Here is a 25,353-nt window from a genome sequence, read left to right on the forward strand (position 1 = left end):
TGCTTTGGTCAGAAAGTTATGGTTTTTTCAGGCACCCAGAAATAAAAATACTTAAAAAGAGATGGACCTGATCAAACTGCCATAAGCCTGCATGTATTTCATACATATTTAACTCCATTCTATAACAATATGTCATTTTACTCTTCTTCCTAGAATTTGGACAATTTTTTTTAAGTTCTTCTGCATATTTTTCATAATAAAATATAGATCTTCTATCTTTACACAGAGACAGAAAAGAAAAGTTCTACTTACTATTAAAATTCCAACAGTACATTTCAAATATAATGCTCATTGATGATCTATGAAATTTTGTACTCAAATTCCTCAAAGTGCTACAAATTTCAGCAGAAAAGTCAACAATTTATATGAACAAATTACTGCCTATTTTGCATAATTAAATAACTTCAAATACAGACTTTACTTACAGGCTCACTCAAGAAAAATGATGGTGAGACGGAGATGATGCTTTGTCCACGCATAGAGTAACCTGTTGTGCAGTTATACACCGATCCCTGATGCATTGTGAAGTAAGAAGAGCAATGTATGCATAAGTATAGTGTATCAATTACAACATACAATAACGAAATGAAGTTCTGAAACAGTTGTGATTACAAAAATAGAGATGGAATGAAAGTATTATATTAAAAATTTACATATTTGAGCAGCATCATATCTTAAACATAAATTCTGTGGTTTTGGTCACTGCATTTACAGATGGTATCATATTTTTATTGTATTAAAATTCTTCTTTATCAAAGTTAATTGAAGGAAATAAATAGCATGGAATATGATGAACCTTATGTTATCAAGACCCAGTAAAGTGAAATAAAAATAGCTGTAGGCACACTTCTGTGTACTGACAACAGACCAAATATTGCAGATACCATAAATCATCTATAAAATCAACAGAATAAAACAGTAAGGACATGAATTTGCAGGATTTCCACCAAAATTCTTTAGCAAGTACTGTATGTCCTAAAAAAAGAGCAATGGCTGTAATTTCCACTTTCTAGAAATGCATAAGCAATGTAAAACAGAAAAAGCAAATAAATAGCAGAAAAATAAAACATAAAACATTCTACAGTGATGCCCTAATAGGTGGTCACAGCACACTGAATGAAAGACTACTTTAGTAATTTGATTTAGCAAAACAATGAATATGTAAAAGGAGTTGTGTGAGAGAACGCACACAGACTGATTGTGTTGTGGTTTGAATAGACAAGAAATATTAGCACCCCTGGCTCACTAGCACAGGAAAAGAATTAACACACATTACATTGTAAAGAGACTATTGTTACCATGGAAAAAACAGGCACTAAATGTGACTAATTAACTGTCTGAGAGCAGAAAATTCTGGACAGAAATGTGCGGAGTCATACTGAGCTGATTCTACATGCTTGGCTAACCCGCTAAAAGTGCACCAGCCCAGATGTGTGGTTATTTTATGCAGGACAATGCAAGATCGCACATCACCAACACTTCTCTGTCAGCAATACAGAATGTTTTTGATAATCTTTGGGAAATGTTAAAAGACAAGGTGTATGCAACCAATCCCCACCACTCAAAGAGATGGATGATAGGGTTCACCCAGTCACTTCCCTGATTTCGGCAGCCAAAATTCGTCAAGTGTTTGGTAATGTGTTCACGAAATGTCAAGCTGCTATTAGCACAGAGGGACATCATTTTGAGCACCTACTGCAAATAAAGGTAAGTTTAAGTTAATCAGATGGCAACACTATTTATGGTTAATTCAGTGGAAGCACACGAGCAGCCGACTACCAGTGGCGCCCGGCGGGTGTGGTGGCAGCAGCCAGGGCCATGCTGTGCAACCCATGGGCCCCTCCCAGGTACCTTTTGAGAGACACCCTGTATAATACTTCTTAAATACATTACAGAGGTAAAAAAGTACTGAGTACAACAAATTAAATGTATCTTTGAAGTAAATAAATAACAAATTGTGTAACTTTTTAAGAAGTAAAACAAAATCCATGTCTTATTGTTTAAGGTACCTAACATACATATCTTTTAGTATTATTTGATTGGATAGATAAAAAATCTACTCACCAAGTGGCGGAAGAACACACAAACACACACACTAAAGACTGTTGTGATTGGCAAGCTTTCAAAGCTATTGGCTCCTTCTTCTGGCAAAAGTGTTGAAGGGGAAGGAAGAAGGGTGAAGGAAAAGGACTGGAGAGGTCTAGGAAAAGGGGTAGATTTTGGGAAAGTCACCCATAAGCCCAGGTCAGGGGAGACTTACCGTACAGGATGAGAAGGATGCAGTCCCCAACAATCAGTCTTTCCTTCTCATCCTGTACGGTAAGTTTCCCCCGACCAGCGGTTCTGGGTGACTTTCCCAAAATCTACCTCTTTTCCTACACCTCTCCAGTCCTTTCCCTTCACCCTTCTTCATTCCCCTTCAACCCTTCCGCCCGAAGAAGGAGCCACTGGCTCCAAAAGCTTGCCAATCAGAACAGTCTTTTATGTGTGTGTGTTTTGCCTCTGCTTGGTGAGTAGATTTTTTATCTATCCAATTAAATAATTTTATCAATAATTCATTGTTTTCGTTGTTATATATTTTAGTATGATGTATAGTAGAGAACATATTTTATTCACTCCTCATAAATTATTAATAGTTTATAAATTATTAACTGTAATTGATTGTTGAAAACGCATTCCTTTTCAAGAATTATGTTTTACTGTAATTTTACTTTTCATTTCCTTGCTTTGAGCAAAGCAAAGCCATTGATTATGTCATTGAAAAATTTAAGAGCCATGTGGTAGTCTATCAACAGGATAGCTGAATTTGAGTCTGCTTCACCTTTACTTGACCTCAAGTACCTGTTTTGTCACTTTCAGTTTTCTGAAGCTGCTGTCACTGGAACTATCATAAATATCCTCAAAGCCATTTTGATGTTTGGATAAGCATCTTGTAACCCATACTTTGAAAATGGAGGTGAATATCCATTAAAATATCAAAATGAGAAGCTGCATCAGTGCTCCTCTCAGCTGTTTCAACTGCAATTTGAAAGCCGCTATTTTGTTAACTAGATCAGTTATATTGATATTTCTACATCTCATCTATACTCTGCAAACTACTGTGAAGTGCAATGCAATCCCATTGTACCAGTAATTAACATTTTTTCCTGTTCCATTCACATATGGAGTACAAGAAGAATGACAGTTTGAATGCCTCTGAGTGTGCAGTAATTATTCAAATTTTATCCTCACAATCCGTATGTGAATGACATGTAGGGGTTTTTAGTATATTCCTAGTCATCAATAACAGCCAGTTCTTGAAACTTTGTTAATAGACTTTCTCGAGATACTTTATGTTTATATTCAATAGTCTTCCAGTTCAGTTCCTTCAGTATCCTTGTGAAACTCACGGATGGATCAAACAAACCTGTTACCATTCGTGCTGCCCTTCTCTGCATGCCCTAAATATCCCCTGTTAGTCCTATGGTATGAGTCTCACACATCTGAGCAATATTCCAGAACCAGCCGCACAGGTGATATGTAAACAATCTTGTATGTAGACTGATTGTGCTTTCCCAGTATTCCACCTATATACTGAAGTGTACCAGCTGCTTTACCACAACTGAGCCTATGGCATCATTTCATTTCATATCCTTACAAGGTATTACGCCCAGGTATTTGTATGAGTTGGCTGATTCCAATAGTGACTCACTGATATTATAGTCACAGGATACAATGGCTTCTTCATTTTGTGAAGTGCACAATTTTACATTTCTGAACATTTATAGCAAGTTGGCAGTCTTCACACCACTTTGAAATCTTATCAAGATTTGACGGAATATTTATGAAGATTCTTTCAGACAGTACTTCATTATAGACAACTGAAACATCTGCAAAAAGTCTGAGGTTACTATTAATATTGTCTGCAAAGCCATTAATATACAACATGAACAGCAAGGGTCCCAACACACTTTCCTGGGGCACACCTAAATTTACTTATACATCTGACAATGACTCTCCATCAAAGATAACATGCTTCATACTCCCTACCAAAAAGTCCTCAATCCAGCCACAGATTTTACTTGATACACCATATGATCGTACTTCTGACAATAAGCATAGGTGTAGCTCTGAGTCAAATGCTTTTTTGAAATCAAGAGATACTGCATCAACCTGGCTGCCTTGATCCAAAGCTTTCAGTATGTCATATGGGAAAAGTGTGAGTCGGGTATCACATGATCGCAGTTTTCAGAATCCATGCTGGTTGGCTTTGAGGATGTCATTCTGTTCGAGAAACCTGATAAGTTTGAGCTGAGAATTATGTTGTAACATTCTACAACAAATCAATGTCAAGGGTATCGGACAGTAATTTTGTGGATCACTTCTGCTACCCTTCTTGTAGATGGGTGTCACGTGTGCTTCCTTCCGACTACGAGGCATGTTTCTCGTTCAAGGAATCTACAATTGAGTATAGTTAGGAGATGGGCTAACTCAGCCACAAATGCAATAGAGCTGATAGGGGTTCTACGGGACCCTGGAGCTTTGTTCAATTTTAATTATTTCAGCGGTGTCTCAACAACACTGACAGTAAATACTGATTTCACTCATCTTTTCAGTTGTACAAGGACTAAACTGGCCAATACTCCTGGGTTTTCCTTTGTAAAGCAACATTTGAAAACAGAGTTAAGAATTTCAGCTTTTGCTTTGCTAACCTCAATTACAGTTCCTGTCTTACTATGGACTGGACACGATCTTTGGTGCCAGTAACAGCCTTTTGCATATGACCAGAAAGTAGTAGTTGATGGCTTCACGCATTGCCCTCATGACAGCCAAATGCGTTTCATTCACCATCTCTCTGTCTATAGTCCCATGCTTTGTTTTACACCTGTTATGCAGTAGTCTCTGTTTCCTTAGAAGTTTCTTCACAGTGACTGTATACCATGCTGATAAATATCCCGTGTGACCCATGTTCCATAATAGTGATTTATTTATGATGATGCTCAGACGAAATGTCACTGTGACAACACTGTGCCTTTACAGTCTTGGGCCCACGGAAAGGCTTCCCCTTCGTTCTTTGGGGGGGGGGGGGGGGGGGGGGAGGGAGAGGAGGGTCAGGTTTTGCACCCCATCCATGCCTGCGCACTTGACAGGGGTCTATCTCATCGTGCCCTTGGTACGCCCTGAAAATGGAGTGGGGAGGTGCAATGACTGCAATGGGATGATAGGAATGATCATTAACTCACAACTACTCGAATTGAAATCCTACCAAATATGAAACCCATCTCATGTAATGAGGGTAAAACTGAACTTGGGAGGAATTGGTAACTCAAGAACTAATACAACATGTCTAATTATGAAGAGGCTATTGTTACCTCAGAAAAACAGGCACTAAATGCAACTAATTAACTGTCAGAGAACAGAAAATTCTGGATGGAATACAAAATATAAGCAATGGAATGAGTTAAAACAATTTCTCTCTCTCTCTTTCTCTCTCTCTCTCTCTCTCTCACACACACACACACACACACACACACACACATATTTCTCTAGTATAGAAGCTGGAATTAGTTGAATGTTTATCTTGGATGGTGCAGTGGACTGAACAGGAGATAAAAAATGGTTCAAATGGCTCTGAGCACTAAGGGAATTAACTGCTGAGGTCATCAGTCCCCTAGAACGTAGAACTACTTAAACCTAACTAACCTAAGGACATCACTCACATCCATGCCCGAGACAGGATTCGAACCTGCGACCGTAACAGTCGCGTGGTTCCAGACTGTAGCGCCTTTAACTGCTTGGCCACCCCGGCCAGCGAACAGGAAATAAGAGGAATGAGAACTGCAAGAGAGGAGGTGTGGGGGAGAAAAGTGAGGAAGTATGATATCAGTACAGGACCACAGAAACCACACTCAGATAAATGCAGGAGCAACATACTACACCACTGATGGACAGATGTTGTTTGGCAATGGTCGTTCATATGGGTAGAAGTCTGGATCATGATCATAACCTTTCAAAGTGGAATCTATCTGTTCAAGTTCCATCAGTCTTTAACACTTATCAACCTAAACCTAAAAAGCAAAATAATAATTTTATAGTACAGGTTTTCATGAACTTTTTTTTTACCAATTCACAACACACTACTTCTCCACAATTCCAATTGTCAGCAACACATCTCCCATATCAAAGTCCTTGCCCTCAAAAAACTTCACGAAAATGCACACTGCCACCTCAGCAGACTGTCAACCCTATGAATCTCATACTTCCACCTTGAAATTCAACTGAACTATCCACCACACTTACAAAACAATTCATAAAACCTCACTGACAACCTCTTGCAGCTGCTAAGCTGTGCCTTGCTAACTTGCTACTGCAGCCACATCCCTCCCAACAGCAAACATGCCACAGACAGACATCCAACACAGTAATCAACATAACCTCAAAGGCTCTCACCAAAGATCACACCTTTATCCTCACACCAAAATTCAGTCATGCTGGACTGTTGCTTTTCTACGATGGGAACACTTCTTTGTAAAATGTGTGACGCACTGGAACACACAACAGAAACAGTATATTACTGGCTTTCGAGCTCTTGCTCTTTCCCTAGTAGAGAAAAAGTGGATACATCTAACAAAGGAAGAGCAACAGCTCAAAAGTTAGTAAAATACTCTTTCTGTTGCATGTTTCTATGCACCACACGTCAGTCAGCTATATGTGAGTGGTGGCCTTACATTTATTTTACCAACTATCTATCCAGGAATTTCAAGTGTTATATATTTATTTGACACATGCTCAACAGACCAATATCAGCACAAAACTAATGTCAACTTCAGCCTTCTTCAGTTTGTACCTCCATTGAACCTTGTAATTCCAACACTCCCATCTAACATGCCCTAATAACATCCTACGATATTTTAATTTCCAATCTTGCCTCAACTTCCTTCTCCACGGCCCTCCACAATTAGTCCAATTCATGGCCAAACAGGGAACCTCATTCACCATTTCAAAACTGATACTGCCCTTATCATCCTCCCCACAGACAAGGGCATCACCACCTTGAAAAGCCACAACCATTTGCAAAAGTCAGTGATTACATGGCCAAGGGCATCAGCCATCTGTCTGGCACATGTACCTGCTGCACTCAACCCAACCCAATTCAGAAGTCGTGCACAACTTCCTACTGCTTCTCAATACCCCCTGCCCTTCCCATAACTCTCTTTGGAATGCTGCCCTTCTCATTCCTACCAATCACTGAACACTCACTTTCTCCATGCTTACCAAGATAAGTAAATAATAATCACTCAGTATGTCACACTATAGCTGGTTCCTGCACCTCCAATGAAATGATCTGTGGTTCTGTAGACCAGAACTACAACCTATAACTTGCAGCCTAGCCTCATATATCAAATACACTACCCACTTTCTCATCCTGTTCTCCACAGTTCCTGTTGATAATGGAAACTGGGTAGATAACATTAGAAAACATGCCAAAGAGCAGCATAGATGCGAATGGCTTAATGCTGTAACTTATGGAGAACTCTGGAGGAGGCTTCATCCATCAGAGGATGTCATATAGATGATGATGACGACGACGATGATGATGAATGAGCAAATTATGTAAATCATAAATTCAGTTTGTATCCATGGGTTTCTGCCATTTGTAGTGTGTGTTTTAATCAACATGAATTGTGAAGATACATTATTCTCATCAAGGGTCAAAAAATTAAGGAAGTTATAAGTCTTTCAGTTAGTGAACAGGTAATCTAGAACAAGCTCCACTCCCCCTCCACCTTCTCTCATTCTCCCTCATCCCAATCAAAATAAATTTTTGTTCTCATGGACTATTACTAATTTTGATATCTAAATATTTAAGCAAATAAATTTTACTAACAAAATAACTACATTATCAAAATAAAGGAATACTTTACTGAATCACTGTCTTAAACAATTTCTTCCACTAATTATTTCACAATAAAATCTTCTGTGATATCTCTAAAATTAATTTTAAGTAAAAAATCATTTTCAGTTGGCATAATTGCTGCTCAATGACAATTTTTGAAACACTTATGTTTTAAAACCTACTCTTACCTGTAGCATTTGTGACCCAGAGATATTTGTAAGTCTTAACACTAAAATGAATACATTAATTGCAACTTATTTGCAGAAATGAATTTATACCACCGTGATGGGTGAATTTTTTGAGACTTTCAATATCTCATCTCATAGTTACAAGATGATTTAAAAATAGACCATTTCCTCTGCAAATTCCTATTTCATACACAAGAATAGGTCCTACAAATATTTAGGCAAAATCTGTAATTATGGCTTGAAATTCCACTGGGATGTCGGTAAGGAACGCAAAGAGGAAATTAACTTTGTTATAAAGATATGAACAATGAGAAAAATTTATATATACATGGTCTGGTCACATAAATGTCACCACCACCTATGTTCAACACAATGTGCAGTAACACTCAGGGATGGCAGGTGGCAGCACTAGTAGTGGAGGGTATAAAAAGCTTGTCAAGAGAATGGGGAAAACAATGCAGTCGTCGTCGTCGTAATGCAGAAACAGAGTGATTTATATGACATCCAAAAGAGCACGATCATTGCTTTTTGGGCCAAAACAACTACGTTTGTAAACTCTTTGCATGTTGCTGTGGTTAAAGCGTACTGCGCATGACAGAATGGTGCAATCCACAAAACAGCACCAGGCAACTGTGGTGCACCCCAAGTCATAGATGACAGGGGTGAATGATGGCTGTGGAGATGTGTACAGAAGAATAGATGTGCAACTATTAGTCAACCGACCACCCAGATGAACAAAGGTGCTACCAACAGTGGTTCCTCGATGACCACTCGTTGAATGTCGCTGCACATTGTACTCAGCAGGCACCTGGTTCATGCATCTGTGCTGACTGCTGTTCATCAGTGTCGAGGGCTGGAATTGGCACACCAGTTCCGCAACAGCATGTCCACTGAGTGGTAACAGGTGGCCTTTTCAGATGAATCACATTTTATGCTCCATCAGCATGAAACGTCTGAGAGCAAATACCTGGCAAAGATCACTGAAAGGGTCCAAGCCAGAGGAGGGAGTGTTATAGTCTGGGGAATGCTTTTGTGGCATTCTCTGGGTGATCATGCCATTCTGTAAGGTACAATAAATAAACGAAAGTATGCATCTATCCTTGGGGATGATGTCCACTCCCACATGCATATTGTTTTTCCTTGGCATGATGACATTTACAAGTAGGACAATGCAACATGTCGCACAGTTCACAGAGTACATGCGTGGTTTGGAGAGCGCCAGGATGACTTTACTGTACTCGCCTGGCCAACAAATGTGGATCCTCAACCGAGAAACGTTAATACAGCTGTCACGGCATCGGAGATGGCATAGCTTCAGATCCCTGTCAGTACTTTCCAGACCCTCATTGACTCCCTAAATGCACATCTCGCAGGATCCCGCACACCGAAAGGTGCATATTCAGGTTTTTGACAGGTTGTCACATTAAATAGATTGGACAGTGTAGCTTATCAAGTATTGACACGAGAATTATTCTTCTGAGTAACCACTGCTGCAATTATCTTTCCTCTGCACATAAGTTCGCCTTCCTGTTTTGGTGGATTGTACTTTTGATATTTTCATTTACCTTTTTCTTGTAGTGATGAAACATGTCTTTTGTAATGTTAATTAGTAAATGAAAATAAGTTCAGAAGTTAGCAGCCTTTGTTTCTTTCATCAGGATTTCTTAACACAATATGTAAAGTCTTGAATAACAGCCCATAAACATGCTGTAATGACACCCCCCCCCCCCTCACCCCAATCCATCTGTCTGTCTCTCTCTCTCTCTCTCTCTCTCTCTCTCTCTCTCTCTCTCTCTCTCTCCTCTGAGGTCTGAACATTGTCTCCAAAATCTTCTATTTACTGATGACGTGGTGATAACATCTTGATTGCATCACCTTTATACACCACCTTATCTCAGTCACTGCGATCAACATTGTCTCAAAAACTTTCTTTTTATTGATGACATGGTGAGACAACATCTTGATTGCATCACCTTTATACACCACATTATGTCAGTCACTGTGATAGTGCAGAACCTCTGCTACAAGCGACAGAATTGCAATAAGAAGTGTTAGATGAAAAAAGGGGACATTTCTTCAAATGGAGATAAGCTACTGGTGTGTGGCAAGGGATTGAGAGTAGGAGTCATAGAGACCCTCCTGAAAACATGTGGCCAGCAGAGTGTTATTGATTTGCAGTGATTGTGCACAGAAGTGCCCACCATATGCAAAAGTATTGATGAGTCACAGTAGGCCTCTCAAAAGCAAACATTTGAAGTTGATGCCAATGAGGAACAGCTGTCTGCCTCCGGAAATTGCAACTTGCTGGAATAAATTAACCTTCATTATTCTGCATCATTTCATCACAAGGAACTTCCTGAAGATCCTCGTTTTGTTTTCATTTTAAAATAACAAAGTCAAAAGGTTCCAATATAGTTCACAAATATATTTTAGATTTTGACTGGTGGCATGCCATACAGATTCAGACATTACTTTTGAATCTTTCCCTAATTAACTGCTTCTCCTTGAATTGTCTTTAAAATTAATCAATAAAATTTCATAGTGGAAGGAATTAACTACATATCTAGGCATAATGCAACTGTCACCAAGTAGCAGATGCATTGAATAGCACACATGAGAGAAAAAGGGGAGCTGAGAAGGACAAGGTGATGTGCATGGGGAACAATGTTGAGGTTCTGGAGAAATGAAAATACAGTGTATTCACCTGAGGTCCAGATCACAAGGAAATTATCAGTGAATCTTAACCAGGCAAGGTATTCAGGAGTCTAACTGGCTAGAAAGAATATTTAAAGATGGTTCATAAACAATTTGGTGTAGGACAGTGGAATTTGAATGCCTGTAGCAGTGCCAGGTATTTGTCTGCAAGTGACATTACCAAAGAAATAGTTTTGGTTGAGGATGTTGTCTTCAGTCCGAAGACTGGTTTGATGCAGCTCTCCATGCTACTCTATACTGTGCGAGCCTCTTATTCTTTGAATAACTACTGCAACCTACATCCTTCTGAATGTGCTTACTGTATTCATCACCATACTTCCCTCCTATACTTAACTGGTGATCCCATGATATCTCGGAACACGTCCCATCAACTGATCCCTCCTTTTGGTCAAGCTGTGCCACAAATTTCTTGTCTCCCCATTTCTATTCAGTATTTCTCATTACTTACATGATCTACCCATCTAATCTCCAGAATTCTTCCATAGCACCAAATTTCAAAAGCTTCTTCTTGTCTAAGCTGTTTATCATCCACGTTTCACCTCCATACATGGCTACACTCCATACAAATACTTTCAGAAAAAACTTCCTTACACCTAAATCTACATTTGATGTTGACAAATTCCTCTTCTTCAGAAATCCTTTCCTTGCCATAGCCAGTCTACATTTTATATCCTCTCTACTTCAACCATCATCAGTTATTTTGCTCCCCAAATAGCAAAACTCACCTACTGCTTTAAGTGTCTCATTTCCTAATCTATTTCCCTCCACATAACCTGATTTAATTCAAGTACATTCCATTATTTTTGTTTAGCTTTTGTTGATGTTCATCTTATATTGTCCTTTCAAGACACTATCCATTCCGTTCAGTTCCTCTTCCAATTACTTTGCTGTCTCTGACAGAATTACAATGTCAAACAAACAAACTCAAGCTTTTTATCTCTTCTCCCTGGATTTTAACTCCTATTCCATTATTATTATTATTATTATTATTATTATTATTTACTGCTTGCTCACTCTACTGATTGAACAACATTGGGGATAGGCTACAACCCTGTCTCACTCCTTTCTGAACAACTGCTTCCTTCTCATGCCCCTTGAACCTTATAACTGCCATCCGGTTTCTGTACAAGTTGTAAATAGTCTTTCGCTCTCCGTATTTTATCCCTTCCACCCTCAAAATTTCAAAGAAAGTATTCCACTCAACATTTTCAAAAGCTTTCTCTAATTGTAAGTCTACAAATGCAATACAGTTTTGTCTTTCTTCAATCTAGCTTCTAACAGAAGTCATAGTGTCAGTATTGGCTGGTGTGTTCCAACATTTCTCCTGAATCCAAACAGCTCTTCCCCGAGATCAGCTTCTACCAGTTTTTCAGTCTTCTGTAAAGAATTCGTGTTAGTATTTTGCAACCATGTCTTATTAAACTGATAGTTCAGTAATATTCACACCAGTCTGCACCTACTTTCTTTGGAATTGGAATTACGAGGGCGGTTCAGAAAGTAACCTCCGATTGGTCACAGTGCGGGTTGTGGGGGGAGTAGCGACGCCATCTGTGCGTTCACGCACTCAACAGGTCAGTCAGCATCAAGCCGTGGTCGAGTGAACGTCGTACCTGCGCTAGTTTAGTTTTTGTGGCAGTTTGAAATGTGTGCTGCAATAGAAAACCCCGCCAAATGTGAAGTGCGTGCTGTCATAAGGTTTTTTACAGCCAAAGGATATTCTGCAGCAGCTATTCATCATGAGCTTTGTGCTGTGTACGGACCAAGAGTTATGAGTGAAGGAGTTGTCCGTGAATGGGTACGTTTATTTAAAAGTGGACGAGAAAACGTTCATGATGAAGAGAGGAGTGGTAGACCATCATTGGTGACTGATGAACTCGTTCAGACAGTTGATGCAAAAGTTCGTGAAAATCGACGTTTCTCAATGTCGGAGTTGTCTACTGGTTTTCCACAGATTTCTAAGACTCTCTTGTACGAGATAGTGACAGCAAGATTGGGTTACCATAAGTTCTGTGCACGATGGGTGCCCAAAATTCTTACCGACCACCACAAAACTCAAAGAATGGCCTCTGCATTAGACTTTCTGTCACGTTATGAGGACGAAGGAGAACCATTGTTAAACAGAATCGTGACCGGTGACGAAACCTGGATTAAGTATGTGAACCCTGAGACAAAAGAGCAATCAAAGATGTGGGCACATTCAAATTCGCCTACCAAACCAAGAAAAACCTCGCAAGATTTTTCTGCCAGAAAACTGAGGCAACGGTGTTTTGGGATGCCAAAGGGGTGTTGTTGGTTGAATTCATGGAACGTGGTACGACCATTAATCAAGACGTGTACTGTGAAACAATAAAAATGTTACGACGGGCTATACAGAACAAATGCCGTGGTATGCTGACTTCCGGTATCGTTTTTTTGCACGATAACGCCCGTCCTCACTCTGCTCGCAGAACAACGGCCCTTCTTGAGTCCTTCAAGTGGGACGTTAACAACCATCCACCTTACAGCCCAGACCTGGCGCCAAGTGATTATCACCTCTTCATGCATTTGAAGAAATGGCTCGGGTCACAGCGGTTTGATGACGACGAAGAGCTCAAAGATGCGGTCACAGGCTGGCTCCAGGCACAAGTGGGTGATTTTTATGCAGAAGGAATTTCAAAGCTTGTGAAGAGATACGATAAGTGCCTCAATCGCTATGGAGACTATGTAGAAAAATAGTGCAAAGATGTAGTTGTAAGATGTATATATTAAAATATTTTTATTTAACTTGGTGCATTTTTTTAAATCAACCGGAGGTTACTTTCTGAACGGCCCTCGTATATTCTTCTTGGAGTCAGAGTGTATTTGGCCTGTTTCATACATCTTGCTCACAAGATAGAAGAGTTTTGTCATGGCTGGCTCTCCCAAGGCTGTCAGTAGTTCTAACAGAATGTTGCCAACACCCAGAGCCTTGTTTCGATTTAGGTCTCTCAGCGCACTGTCAAATTTTTCACGCAGTATTCCATCTCCCATCTCATCTTCATCTATGTTCTCTTCCATTTCTATAATACTGTCCTCATGTACCACTCCTGTGTATAGACCCTGTACAAACTCCTTCCACCTTTCACGTTTCAGATTTCCCTTCTTTGCTTAAGCCTAGTTTTCCATTTGAGCTCTTGATATTCATACAGGTGGTCCTCTTTTTCAAAGGTCTCTCTAATTTTCCTGTGGGCAGTATCTAACTTCCCCTTAGTGATATATGCTTCTACATCATTTCATTTATCCTCTAACCACCCCTGCTTAGCCATTTTGCACTTGCTGTTAATCTCACTTTTTAGGCATTTGTATTCCCTTTTGACTGCTTCATCTACTGCATCTTTGTATTTTATCCTTTCATCAATTAAATTAATATCTCTTGTGTTATCCAAGGATTTCTACTAGCCCTCGTCTTTTTACCTACTTGATCCTCTGCTGCCTTCATATTTCATCTCTCAAAGCTACCCATTCTTCTTCTACTGTATTCCTTTCCCCTGTTCTCGTCAATCATTCCCTAATGCTCCCTCTGGTTATTTCAGTTTATCCAGGCCCCATCTCCTTAATTCCCTACTTTCTTGGAATCTCTTCAGTTTTAATCTACATTTGATTACCAATAAATTGTGGTCCAAGTCAACATACGCCCCTGGAAATTGTCTTACAATTTAAAATCTGGTCCTGAAATCTCTATCTTACCATTATATAATAGATCTGAAACATGCCAGTGTCTCCAGGTCCCTTCCACATACACAACCTTCTCTCACGATTCTTAAACCAAGTGTTAACGATGATTAAATTAATCTCTGTGCAAAATTCTACCATGTGTTTTCCTCATTCGTTCCTTTCCCCGAGTCCAAATTCACCTATTTTTCCTTCTCCTCCTATCAAATTCCAGTCCCCCATGACTATTAAATTGTCGTCTATCTTAATTATCTGCATAATTTCTTTTATCTGATCATTAGACCTGTGACTCTTAGGTTCTAAAAATCTTAAATTAGGTACCTAAAATAGGTTCAATCACTTACAAAAATGGTTATAAAAATCAGAAAACACGTCTCCAAAATCTGACATTTTATTGTCCAAAGTCTGACATTTTATTGTCCAAAGTCTGACATTTTATTGTCTAGAAAGATAAATAGATCAATGAAAATCCACATTATATTATTTTCCACGTCCATAATTACAGTCACAGTAAATAACTAACACTTTCTCTAGATTTTCCATTGAGATACTGCATTTCGTCTGTTAATAGCATCTTATATGCTGAGAATGAGCATTCCACGTCAACAGATGTCACCGGAGAATGTTTAAATAATGGTATTAGGCACAATGGGACTGCACACTCATGTTCTGCTGATTTACCTGATAAGATGTCAGCCACTGTGTCCTTTTTGTCTTCAGTTTCTCAATAACTTTCATACCAATAGAACCTGGGACCAAGTTGATTTTTTCTGTCACCTCTTCTATTAATCACAGATGCATGTAGACTGGTTTCCCTGAACACTCTAGCTTTTATAATAGGGAGCCAGAGTGCGTAATGAGATTTTATGTATGCAATGTCGTTGTAAATTGTTGGATCCTTTAGAAGATCCTAAGCTGAAGTAATGCTCAGTGTCTCCTCTTGCAATTTAAGAACAATGTTCTTAACATCTTCCAAATGCTCACTGTAATATCCCACGGCCTCTAGCCACGTTCACCAGTGAGTAAGTATGGGTTCTGGTGGAAGTGGTACTTTGGGAAGTTCCTCTCGAAATAACTGAATTCTTGTAGGTGCTTTAATAAAAACCTTTTTGATGGTTAAAACTAGCTTATTTACATGTAGAAATTCGAGACGTGCCGGCTGGAGTGGCCGAGTGTTTCTAGGCGCTACAGTCCGGAACCGCACAACCGCTACGGTCGCAGGTTCGAATCCTGCCTCGGGCATGGATGTGTGTGCTGTCCTTAGGTTAGTTAGGTTTAAGTAGTTCTAAGTTCTAGGGGACTGATGACCAGAGCAGTTAAGTCCCATAGTGCTCAGAGCCATTTGAGCCATTCGAGACGTATCATCTCAGCTACATGATTCATGGCATGGTCAAGACGTGTGATACGAAGCAAGGCTGGGTAAAACACTTTCAACAATTTAACAGCAGCAGCTATCGTGTAAGCAGCTGCATCAGTGTAGGTTACAAGTACTTTATTTTCATCTAGACTGTTGGGGAAAAGTAATTTGAGGACTTTATTAAAAAAGTGAGCAATTGTTTCCCCTGTTTTTTTTTTTTTTTTTTTTTTTTTTTTTTTTTTTTTTTTTTTTTTTTTTTTTTTTTTTTGTTCCCCAGATGAGGTACAGAGTGAGTGTCAGGATCTAAACTTCCAACAATCAAGTTAGCCACACCTTGTCTGTCAGTTGTCTCATCGACAGAGTTCCACATGTATGAATTGCCTATACCTTCCCTTATCCCGCTCAATGTATTTTCATATAAAGTATCTACATAGTTCTTTCTCAGTATGGAGTCTGATGGAATGCTGCGGTGACAGTATTTCTCTAGAAAACTTTTGAACTGGCTATTTTCAACTGCACTGAATGGTATGTTTGCTGCAAAAATGGCTGTTTGTTGCATTTGGTTTAGTTACAAATGTTTATTTCAAGTTTGATTTATTTTTTAAATTTGCCTGGTGTTTACTCCCCGCAACATGTTGACTTAAATGCGACCTCTGTTCAGAATGTACCTAGAAATAAAAAGAAATGAGAAATACTTTGTGCAAGAATTTACGTACAAGATCCACTTAGCAAAATTAAACTACATTAAGGGTTTAGAAACAATATATTTGCATTTGAACATGCCTGGCCCAAGTTAACTCAGGAAGAACAGTGGAATCACTGTTCTCTGAGTGGGCATCGCAGATAAAAGTTAAAATTTTACTCACATCTTTGTTGCACAAATTGCAGTGAATAACTCTTCTGTCTGCAGAGAAATCAGGAAATTCTTGTAACCACTGAGGAATAAGAGATAATTTGGAGCTGGCTTCTTTTGGCATGCTTGACTTTCCACAAATACACTGTCGCTGTGCAATATTTAACCACATCCAAGCAGCACGCTGACCGACTGCATGAAGACAGTGTAGGTGTTTTAAACAGGCTGTTCTGACAGGGCAGGAAGGTGCTGGAGGCAGATCACAAGGCTCCTCCATGCCCTGCCAGCCCATTTGACGGTTCACAGTAAGCGACAATGCTCTGTGGAAGAGGGTGGGCTGGAACAGCCTGGCATATGCTGTCTTCATCTGACTTACAATTGGTGTTCACGCATGCAAACAAACCAGTTATTATTCAGTCACTGTTTTCTAAGAAGCCAGGAAGACCAGAAGAGTAGTTTTAGTCATACAAATTTTATATGACTGGATTTTTAAAAATTAGATACAGTCATGTTCTAACATGAAATTAGGTATTTTTAGAATTTTTAAAAAGAGATACAATCAGGTTCTAACGTGAAATTAGGTATTTTAGGTACTATAAAATAACAATTTTTGATAAAATATTTGCGTAATTCTTAGCTGGGAAGACCACGAGAGAATGTTAGTTATATAAATTTTTATTCAAGTGGATTTTTAAAATTTAGGTACTTTTAGGTGCTATAAAACTAGCGTTTTCAATCATAGATTGGCATAGTTCATGTACGTACAACTTTTACTGCCTTTATTTAATGAGGAACAAAAATGTCTTTACCTAAAATCCGAGGTCTACTGATCATACATTTCTTCAATCTCTTCATCATCTGTGGAGCTTGTTGGCATATAAACTTGTACTATTGTGGTAGGTGTGGGCTTTGCGTCTATCTCGGTTACAATAATGCATTCACTATGCTTTTCATAGTAGCTTATCCGCATTTCTATTTTTTATTCATTATTAAACCAACTCCTTCAAGCTATCCACTCCCATTTCTAAATTTTCTAACCTACCTGTCCGATTAAGCGATCTGACATTCCACGCTCCGATCCGTAGAACAACAGGTTTCTTTCTCCTGATAATGACAGCCTCTTGGGAGGACTATATTTTACCTCCAGAATACTTTACCCAAGATGATCCCATCATCATGATCATCATCATTTAACCATACAGTAGAGCTGCATGACATTGGGAAAAATCACAGCTGTAGTTACCCTTGCTTTCAGCTGTTCACAGTACCAGCAGGGCAAGGCTGATGTCGCAAGGCCACATTGGTCACACCAACAGTACAGCTGTTGTTGTTGTGGTCTTCAGTCCTGAGACTGGTTTGATGCAGCTCTCCATGCTACTCTATCCTGTGCAAGCTTCATCATCTTCCAGTACCTACTGCAACCTACATCCTTCTGAATCTGCTTGGTGTATTCATCTCTTGGTCTCTCTCTATGATTTTTACCCTCCACGCTGCCCTCCAATGCTAAATTTGTGATCCTTTGATGGCTCAAAACATGTCCTACCAACCGATCCCTTCTTCTAGTCAAGTTGTGCCACACACTTCTCTTCTCCCCAATCCTATTCAATACCTCCTCATTAGTTACGTGATCTACCCACCTTATCTTCAGCATTCTTCTGTAGCACCACATTTCGAAAGCTTCTATTCTCTTCTTGTCCAAACTAGTTATCGTCCATGTTTCACTTCCATACATGGCTACACTCCATACAAATACTTTCAGCTATCTTTATTATTGAGGCATGCAAGCCTCCCCACCAGTGACATGTCAGGCTGGGTAATGTTTTATGGTGGTAAAACTATGGGATTTTGAGATGTCAGCATAGAGGGATGTGGCATTGATGAGTGACAAGCTGAACTCCAAGTAATAAAGTGACAGTAACTGTGGAGAGTTGATGAGAAAATAGTTAATGTATTTGACGGAGGAGGATAGGGTGCAAGCTACAGGTTGAGGGTACTTGTCTACAGGAGCAAAGACTCTTTCAGAGCGCCTGCAGGAACCAGCCACAAGTGATTGGATTTATATATTTTGGAAAGCATTTAAGAACTGTGTGTTGAGTGATCGGTAGTAAAAAGTCTGGCTAAAAATGAAAAGTGGAGTATTAGGGGTAAAGTGAACAAATTAGGAGCAGCTACTGAATACGAAAGTATGGGTTTTATAGAAGTCTTGTGTGCCCTGTGCTGTTCTCGGTTAACTCTGCTGTAAAGGGCATAAACTAAGATCTGAGAAGGTTCATTCACGTGGATCCAAAATCTCATATTGGTGCTGGGGAGATGGAAATGTATTTCTCGTGGTCCATACCTGAATAGGAGGGCCAAGGACAAATTAGCAAATCTGTTTCCAGAAAACATAAGGGGGACATCAGCACATGAAGGCAAATCCCTGTGGTTATTGGAGACAAGTGAGAAACCTGCTTGAGGTCCGATTCAGAATGACACTATTAAAAGAAATTAAATTGACAGAGACTCGCAGTTCATCTTATAAGAATAGAAGGAGAGGAGAAATCAACTTGTTTCATCGAAATATTAGGTGGATGAGGGAAATAAACTAAATAGATTTTTCATTTGTTTAGAAAATCTTAGCAGTTGGAAAGAAATTCATGTAATTTGTCAGTCTGAACACTACAGAGCCACAGACACAAGTAAATTCTATGTAGATCAGGATATAGAAGCATATGCCTGAGAGGTAGTATTTGAAAATGTAATACTTTCAATAGTTACAGTAATCAGGTCCCCCCCACCCCCTTTTATTCGGAAATTTTCACGAAAAATGTTGGCTTATTGTGCAGTCTGTCAGACAGAACAAAGGGATCATTAATTAGTGGTGACTTTAAAGTAAATTTCTTGAAGAAATCTGACAGAAAGAGTGATCCAGAGGTACTGTTAGTCAAGTATAATTTAGTATGCAACATGTTAAAGATTGGTGAAGTCAAGGGGCCTCCAGGAAGAAGGTTGGACAGATAGGAAACTCTGGATGTTGAGAAGCAGAGCGCAAAGACTGTTTCAAGTAAAAAAAAAAAAAAGACTGCATATATAACAATCAAAGAAAACAATGAAACTGGTAAATGAAAAACTAGTTAAGACTTTAAAAGAAAGTTTTTAAAATGTTGACTGGAGTATTGTTTAGGAGTGTAATGCTGACTTAAGTCTAAATCCAAAATATTTTTTAATGCGTTTGCATCCATATTGAAATTAGTTTACCAAAAAGATAGTTAAATGCGATAGTGGGAAGTCATTTAAAAAATCCTGGATCACTACTGGTATCAGAGTATCTTCAGACCAAAAATAGGACATGAACAAAAAGCCTGAATAAGTAAAGATTTAGAAATACCTCCATGTTATAAACATAACTGTAAAATATTAAGAAAAGTTGTGAAAAATTAAGGAGTATGAATATCTTGTCTGAAATTGACACATCAGACAACAAAATAAAAGATAGATAGGGAAAGAAGGCACAGAAGATGACATTATTTCTGTCACAAATTATGGGAACACTGTAAAAGAAAGTTCGTGTGTGCCAGATATTTTTAATAATTACTTCTTAGAAATAAGCGAATTATAATTTGAATTACAAGTGGACCAAACAACTGAGACAGCTATATATACATTTACACACATAACAAAGTTTTTAAATGATAAAATAGTTCAGATCTTCTGTGATTTATTGCAGGCATTTGTTTGTGTCTTTTATCACATATATTATATGTTTGTTTGCATGGCCATCTTCTGCAGCAGCTGTTATTATCTGTTACTATAGCCGGGTGTATACATGGAGAAGGAAAAAAAATCCCGGTTGAAAATACACTTTTTCTGTGTTAAGTGACAGTATACTTTTCCTCAGCACTGTAAAACTTATCAATCCTTTGATGATTTATGTTTTTATACACCATCATAGAATTACCCGGCACTTTATAAAATGAAACTGAGGGGAAAAAAACGTTTTGGAAAGACCTTTGTCGTGCAGCAACATGTACGCTGTATATTTTCATATTACAGAAGTATAAATTTCAATTCCACCAAACATCGCATGTTACTTTCCGAAGCACTGAAATCGAGATTGCGATGTGCTTTTGTAAGCATCATACCTCATGACGTGATCTCGCCAGCCGATGACAGCGGATATTCTGAGCATAGGGCAAGCGATGTAGTCAACCAATAGCAATATCACTGTAGCGCGTATACACAAATTAAAGTAAATAGTTTAAATTAATATACATAGCGTTGCTATAAGAAAAGAAAACATTTCACATATAATATTGGTCTCGAAGATTAATAAGCTGCAAGAGACGCTAGGCTTTCACATATAATATTGGTCTCAAAGTTTAATAAGCTGCAAGAGAAGCTAAGCTTTCACCCATAATATTGATCTTTTTTGTGCATGTTACACTTTAAGCTACATCACACAAATGTGACAGTAAAATTTTTAATAACGACATAAATGTCTGATCTCCTGGGATCAAATTTTTTCTAATGGTCATCCACAAAGAACTGATTTTAATGATTTTTAAATGAGAGGTAAACGCTCTGTGATTTAAGAAATTCGCTGTACATTCTCACACATAGTTCCGCTTGCATAAAAGGAAATTTACTTTGAACTAATGCTGTTCAAACAACCATTCGCAATATTTTCCTGCGACCTGTAGAAATAGGTTCGTTTCAGCAGTTGCCAGAGAGCGCCAGGTAATAGGCATCACCGCGCTTGCGCAGCTACTATGGCGCAGGAAGCCCCTATGCTTGTACGTTGTTGTTGTTGTTGTTGTTGTTGTTGTTGTGGTCTTCAGTCCTGAGACTGGTTTGATGCAGCTCTCCATGCTACTCTATCCTGTGCAAGCTTCTTCATCTCCCAGTACTTACTGCAACCTACATCCTTCTGAATCTGCTTAGTGTATTCATCTCTTGGTCTCCCTCTACGATTTTTACCCTCCACCCTGCCCTCCAGTACTAAATTGGTGATCCTTTGATGCCTCAGAATATGTCCTACCAACCGATTCCTTCTTCTAGTCAAGTTGTGCCACAAACTCCTCTTCTCCCCAATTCAATACCTCCTCATTAGTTATGTGATCTACTCACCTAATCTTCAGCATTATTCTGTAGCACCACATTTGTTCTATTCTCTTCTTATCTAAACTATTTATCATGCATGTTTCACTTCCATACATGGCTACACTCCATACAAATACTTTCAGAAACAACTTCCTGACTCTTTAAATCAATACTCGATGTTAACAAATTTCTATTCTTCCGAAACACTTTCCTTGCCATTGCCAGTCCACATTTTATATCCTCTCTACTTCGACCATCATCAGTTATTTTGCATCCCAAACAGCAAAACACCTTTACTACTTTAAGTGTCTCATTTCCTTATCTAATTCCCTCAGCATCACCAGACTTAATTCGACTACATTCCATTATCCTCGTTTTGCTTTTGTTGATATTCATCTTATACCCTCCTTTCAAGACACTGTCCATTCCGTTCAACTGCTCTTCCAAGTCCTTTGCTGTCTCTGACAGAATTACAATGTCATCGGCGAACCTCAAGGTTTTTATTTCTTCTCCATGGATTTTAATACCTACTCCAAACTTTTCTTTTGTTTCCATTACTGCTTGCTCAATATACAGATTGAATAACATCGGGGAGAGGCTACAACACTGTCTCACTCCCTTCCCAACCACTGCTTCCCTTTCATGCCCCTCGACTCTTATAGCTGCCACCTGCTGTCTGTACAAATTGTAAATAGCCTTTCGCTACCTGTATTTTACCCCTGCCACCTTCAGAATTTGAAAGAGAGTATTCCAGTCAACATTGTCAAAAGCATTCTCTAAGTCTACAAATGCTAGAAATGTAGGTTTGCCTTTCCTTAATCTTTCTTCTAAGATAAGTCGTAGGGTCAGTATTGCCTCACTTGTTCCAACATTTCTACGGAATCCAAACTGATCTTCCCTGAGGTCAGCTTCTGCCAGTTTTTCCATTCGTCTGTGACTTATTAAACTGATTGTTTGGTAATTTTCACATCTGTCAACACCTGCTTTCTTTGGGATTGGAATTATTATTTTCTTCTTGAAGTCTGAGGGAATTTCACCTGTCTCATACATCTTGCTCACCAGATGGTAGGGTTTTGTCAGGACTGGCTCTCCCAAGGCCGTCAGTAGTTCTAATGGAATGTCTACTCCCGGGGCCTTGTATCGACTCAGGTCTTTCAGTGCTCTGTCAAACTCCTCACACAGTATTGTATCTCCCATTTCATCTTCATCTACATCCTCTTCCATTTCCATAATATTGTCCTCAAGTACATCGCTCTTGTGTAGACCCTCTATATACTCCTTCCAACTTTCTGCTTTCTCTTCTTTGCTTAGAAATGGGTTTCCATCTAAGCTCTTGATATTCATGCAAGTGGTTCTCTTTTCTCCAAAGGCCTCTTTGATTTTCCTGTAGGCAGTATCTATATTACCCCTCGTGAGATAAGCGTCTACATCCTTACATTTGTCCTCTAGCCATCCCTGCTTAGCCATTTTGCACTTTCTGTCGATCTCATTTTTGAGTCTTTGTATTCTTTTTTGCCTGCTTCATTTACTGCATTTTTATATTTTCTCCTTTCATCAATTAAATTCAGTATCTCTTCTGTTACCCATGGATTTCTACTGGCCCTCGTCTTTTTATCTACTTGATCCTCTGCTGCCTTCACTATTTCATCCCTCAAAGCTACCCATTCTTCTTCTACTGTATTTCTTTCCCCCATTTCTGTGAAATGTTCCCTTATCCTCTCCCTGTAACTCTGTACAACCTCTGGTTCTTTCAATTTATCCAGGTCATATCTCCTTAAATTCCCACCTCTTTGCAGTTTCTTCAGTTTTAATCTAGAGTTCATAGCCAATAGATTGTGGTCAGAGTCCACATCTGCCCCTGGAAATGTCTTTCAATTTAAAACCTGGTTCCTAAATCTCTGTCTTACCATTATATAATCTATCTGAAACCTTGTAGTATCTCCAAGGTTCTTCCATGTATGCAACCTTCTTTCATGATTCTTGAACCAAGTGTTAGCTATGATGAAGTTATGCTCCGTGCAAAATTCTACCAGACGGCTTCCTCTCTCATTTCTTAGCCCCAATCCATATTCACCTACTATGTTTCCTTCTCCACCTTTTCTTACTGTCGAATTCCAGTCACCCAAGACTATTAAATTTTCATCTCCCTTCACTACCTGAATAATTACATTTATCTCATCATACATTTCATCAATTTCTTCATCATCTGCAGAGCTAGTTGGCATATAAACTTGTACTACTGTCGTAGGCGTGGGCTTCGTGTCTATCTTGGCCACAATAATGCGTTCACTATGCTGTCTGTAGTAGCTTACCCGCATTCCTATTTTCCTATTCATTATTGAAGCTACTCCTGCATTACCCCTATTTGATTTTGTATTTATAACCCTGTATTCACCTGACCAAAAGTCTTGTTCCTCCTGCCACCGAACTTCACTAATTCCCACTATATCTAACTTTAACCTATCGATTTCCTTTTTTAAATTTTCTAACCTACCTGCTCAATTAAGGGATCTGACGTTCCACACTCCGATCCGTAGAATGACAGTTTTCTTTCTCCTGATAACGACATTCTCTTGAGGAGTCCCCGCCCAGAGATCCGAATGGGGGACTATTTTAACTCCGGAATGTTTTACCCAAGACGACACCATCATCATTTAATCATACAGTAAAGCTGCACGCCCTCGGGAAAAATGACGGCTGTAGTTTCCCCTCGTTTGCAGTACCACAACAGCAAGGCCGTTTTGGTTCGTGTTACAAGGCCAGATCAGTCAATCATCCAGACTGTTGCCCCTGTAACTACTGAAAAGGCTGCTGCCCCTCTTCAGGAACCACACGTTTGTCTGGCCTCTCAACAGATACCCCTCCGTTGTGGTTGCACCTACGGTACGGCTATCTGTATCGTTGAGGCACGCAAGCCTCCCCACCAACGGCAAGGTCCATGGTTCATGGGGGGATTGTACGTGTAAAACATTAAAAGATCTTGTATTATGTCATTAAAAAAAAAAAATTTAAGACATCAGAAGATACTCCAAGAGCATCGGAATTTGGTGAACCATACTAAAATGCAAATTTGGCTTACAGTGCACATTCGTATGCCCAGATTCGGATGTAAATTTTCTTGGAGAACCAGTTCTGAATTATCCCATGTTTGGTTCTTTATTATGGCATAATGCCATACGTGCTAGAAGATGAAAAGATGCACTTTTGAAATGCTGCAAACAGTTGAAACTAGCCGATAGTGTGGAGTTAAACACTTCATTTCACTTCAAATAAATTGACTGCCTCAGCAGAAAAGATTAATAAAAGCCCAATTTCTTTAGCAAACCAACAAAAGTAACTTCCTTGTTCTGCAAGGCGCTTAATGCTTGACTGTCTGAAAGGTGGAAATAAATCTTAAACTAAAATTTTAAATCTTTAATTCACTTGATAGCTCCAGGCAACAGAAATCCGTTTTGTTTTCATTTGACGTGAGTGCAATAAATGAAGAGGAAACAGCAAAATCACTAAACGTAAACAAGGGGTCACGTGGAGACCATCCACCTTCCCACTACAACTCAGACTGCTCTGTGCATCAGCCCCGGATCAACGATATTTC

General features: G+C 39.1%; 1 protein-coding gene across 5 annotated transcripts in view; it reads right to left on the reverse strand.

Annotated features, from left to right (window-relative positions):
* The window catches only part of LOC124798133 (alpha-N-acetylglucosaminidase), a 366,096-nt gene that overhangs the window by 103,620 nt on the left and 237,123 nt on the right, over positions 1–25,353 (reverse strand). For 3 of the 5 annotated variants that reach the window (XM_047261401.1, XM_047261400.1, XM_047261399.1), the window contains exon 13: positions 426–512. The exons of the other annotated variants lie outside the window; for them this stretch is intronic. In XM_047261401.1, coding sequence (XP_047117357.1) covers positions 426–512 — 87 coding nt within the window. The remainder of the gene's footprint in view (positions 1–425; positions 513–25,353) is intronic. 5 annotated transcript variants of the gene reach the window in all.

Source organism: Schistocerca piceifrons, chromosome 5, assembly GCF_021461385.2.
Source record: "Schistocerca piceifrons isolate TAMUIC-IGC-003096 chromosome 5, iqSchPice1.1, whole genome shotgun sequence".
In the NCBI taxonomy this organism is placed as follows: Eukaryota; Metazoa; Arthropoda; class Insecta; order Orthoptera; family Acrididae; genus Schistocerca; species Schistocerca piceifrons.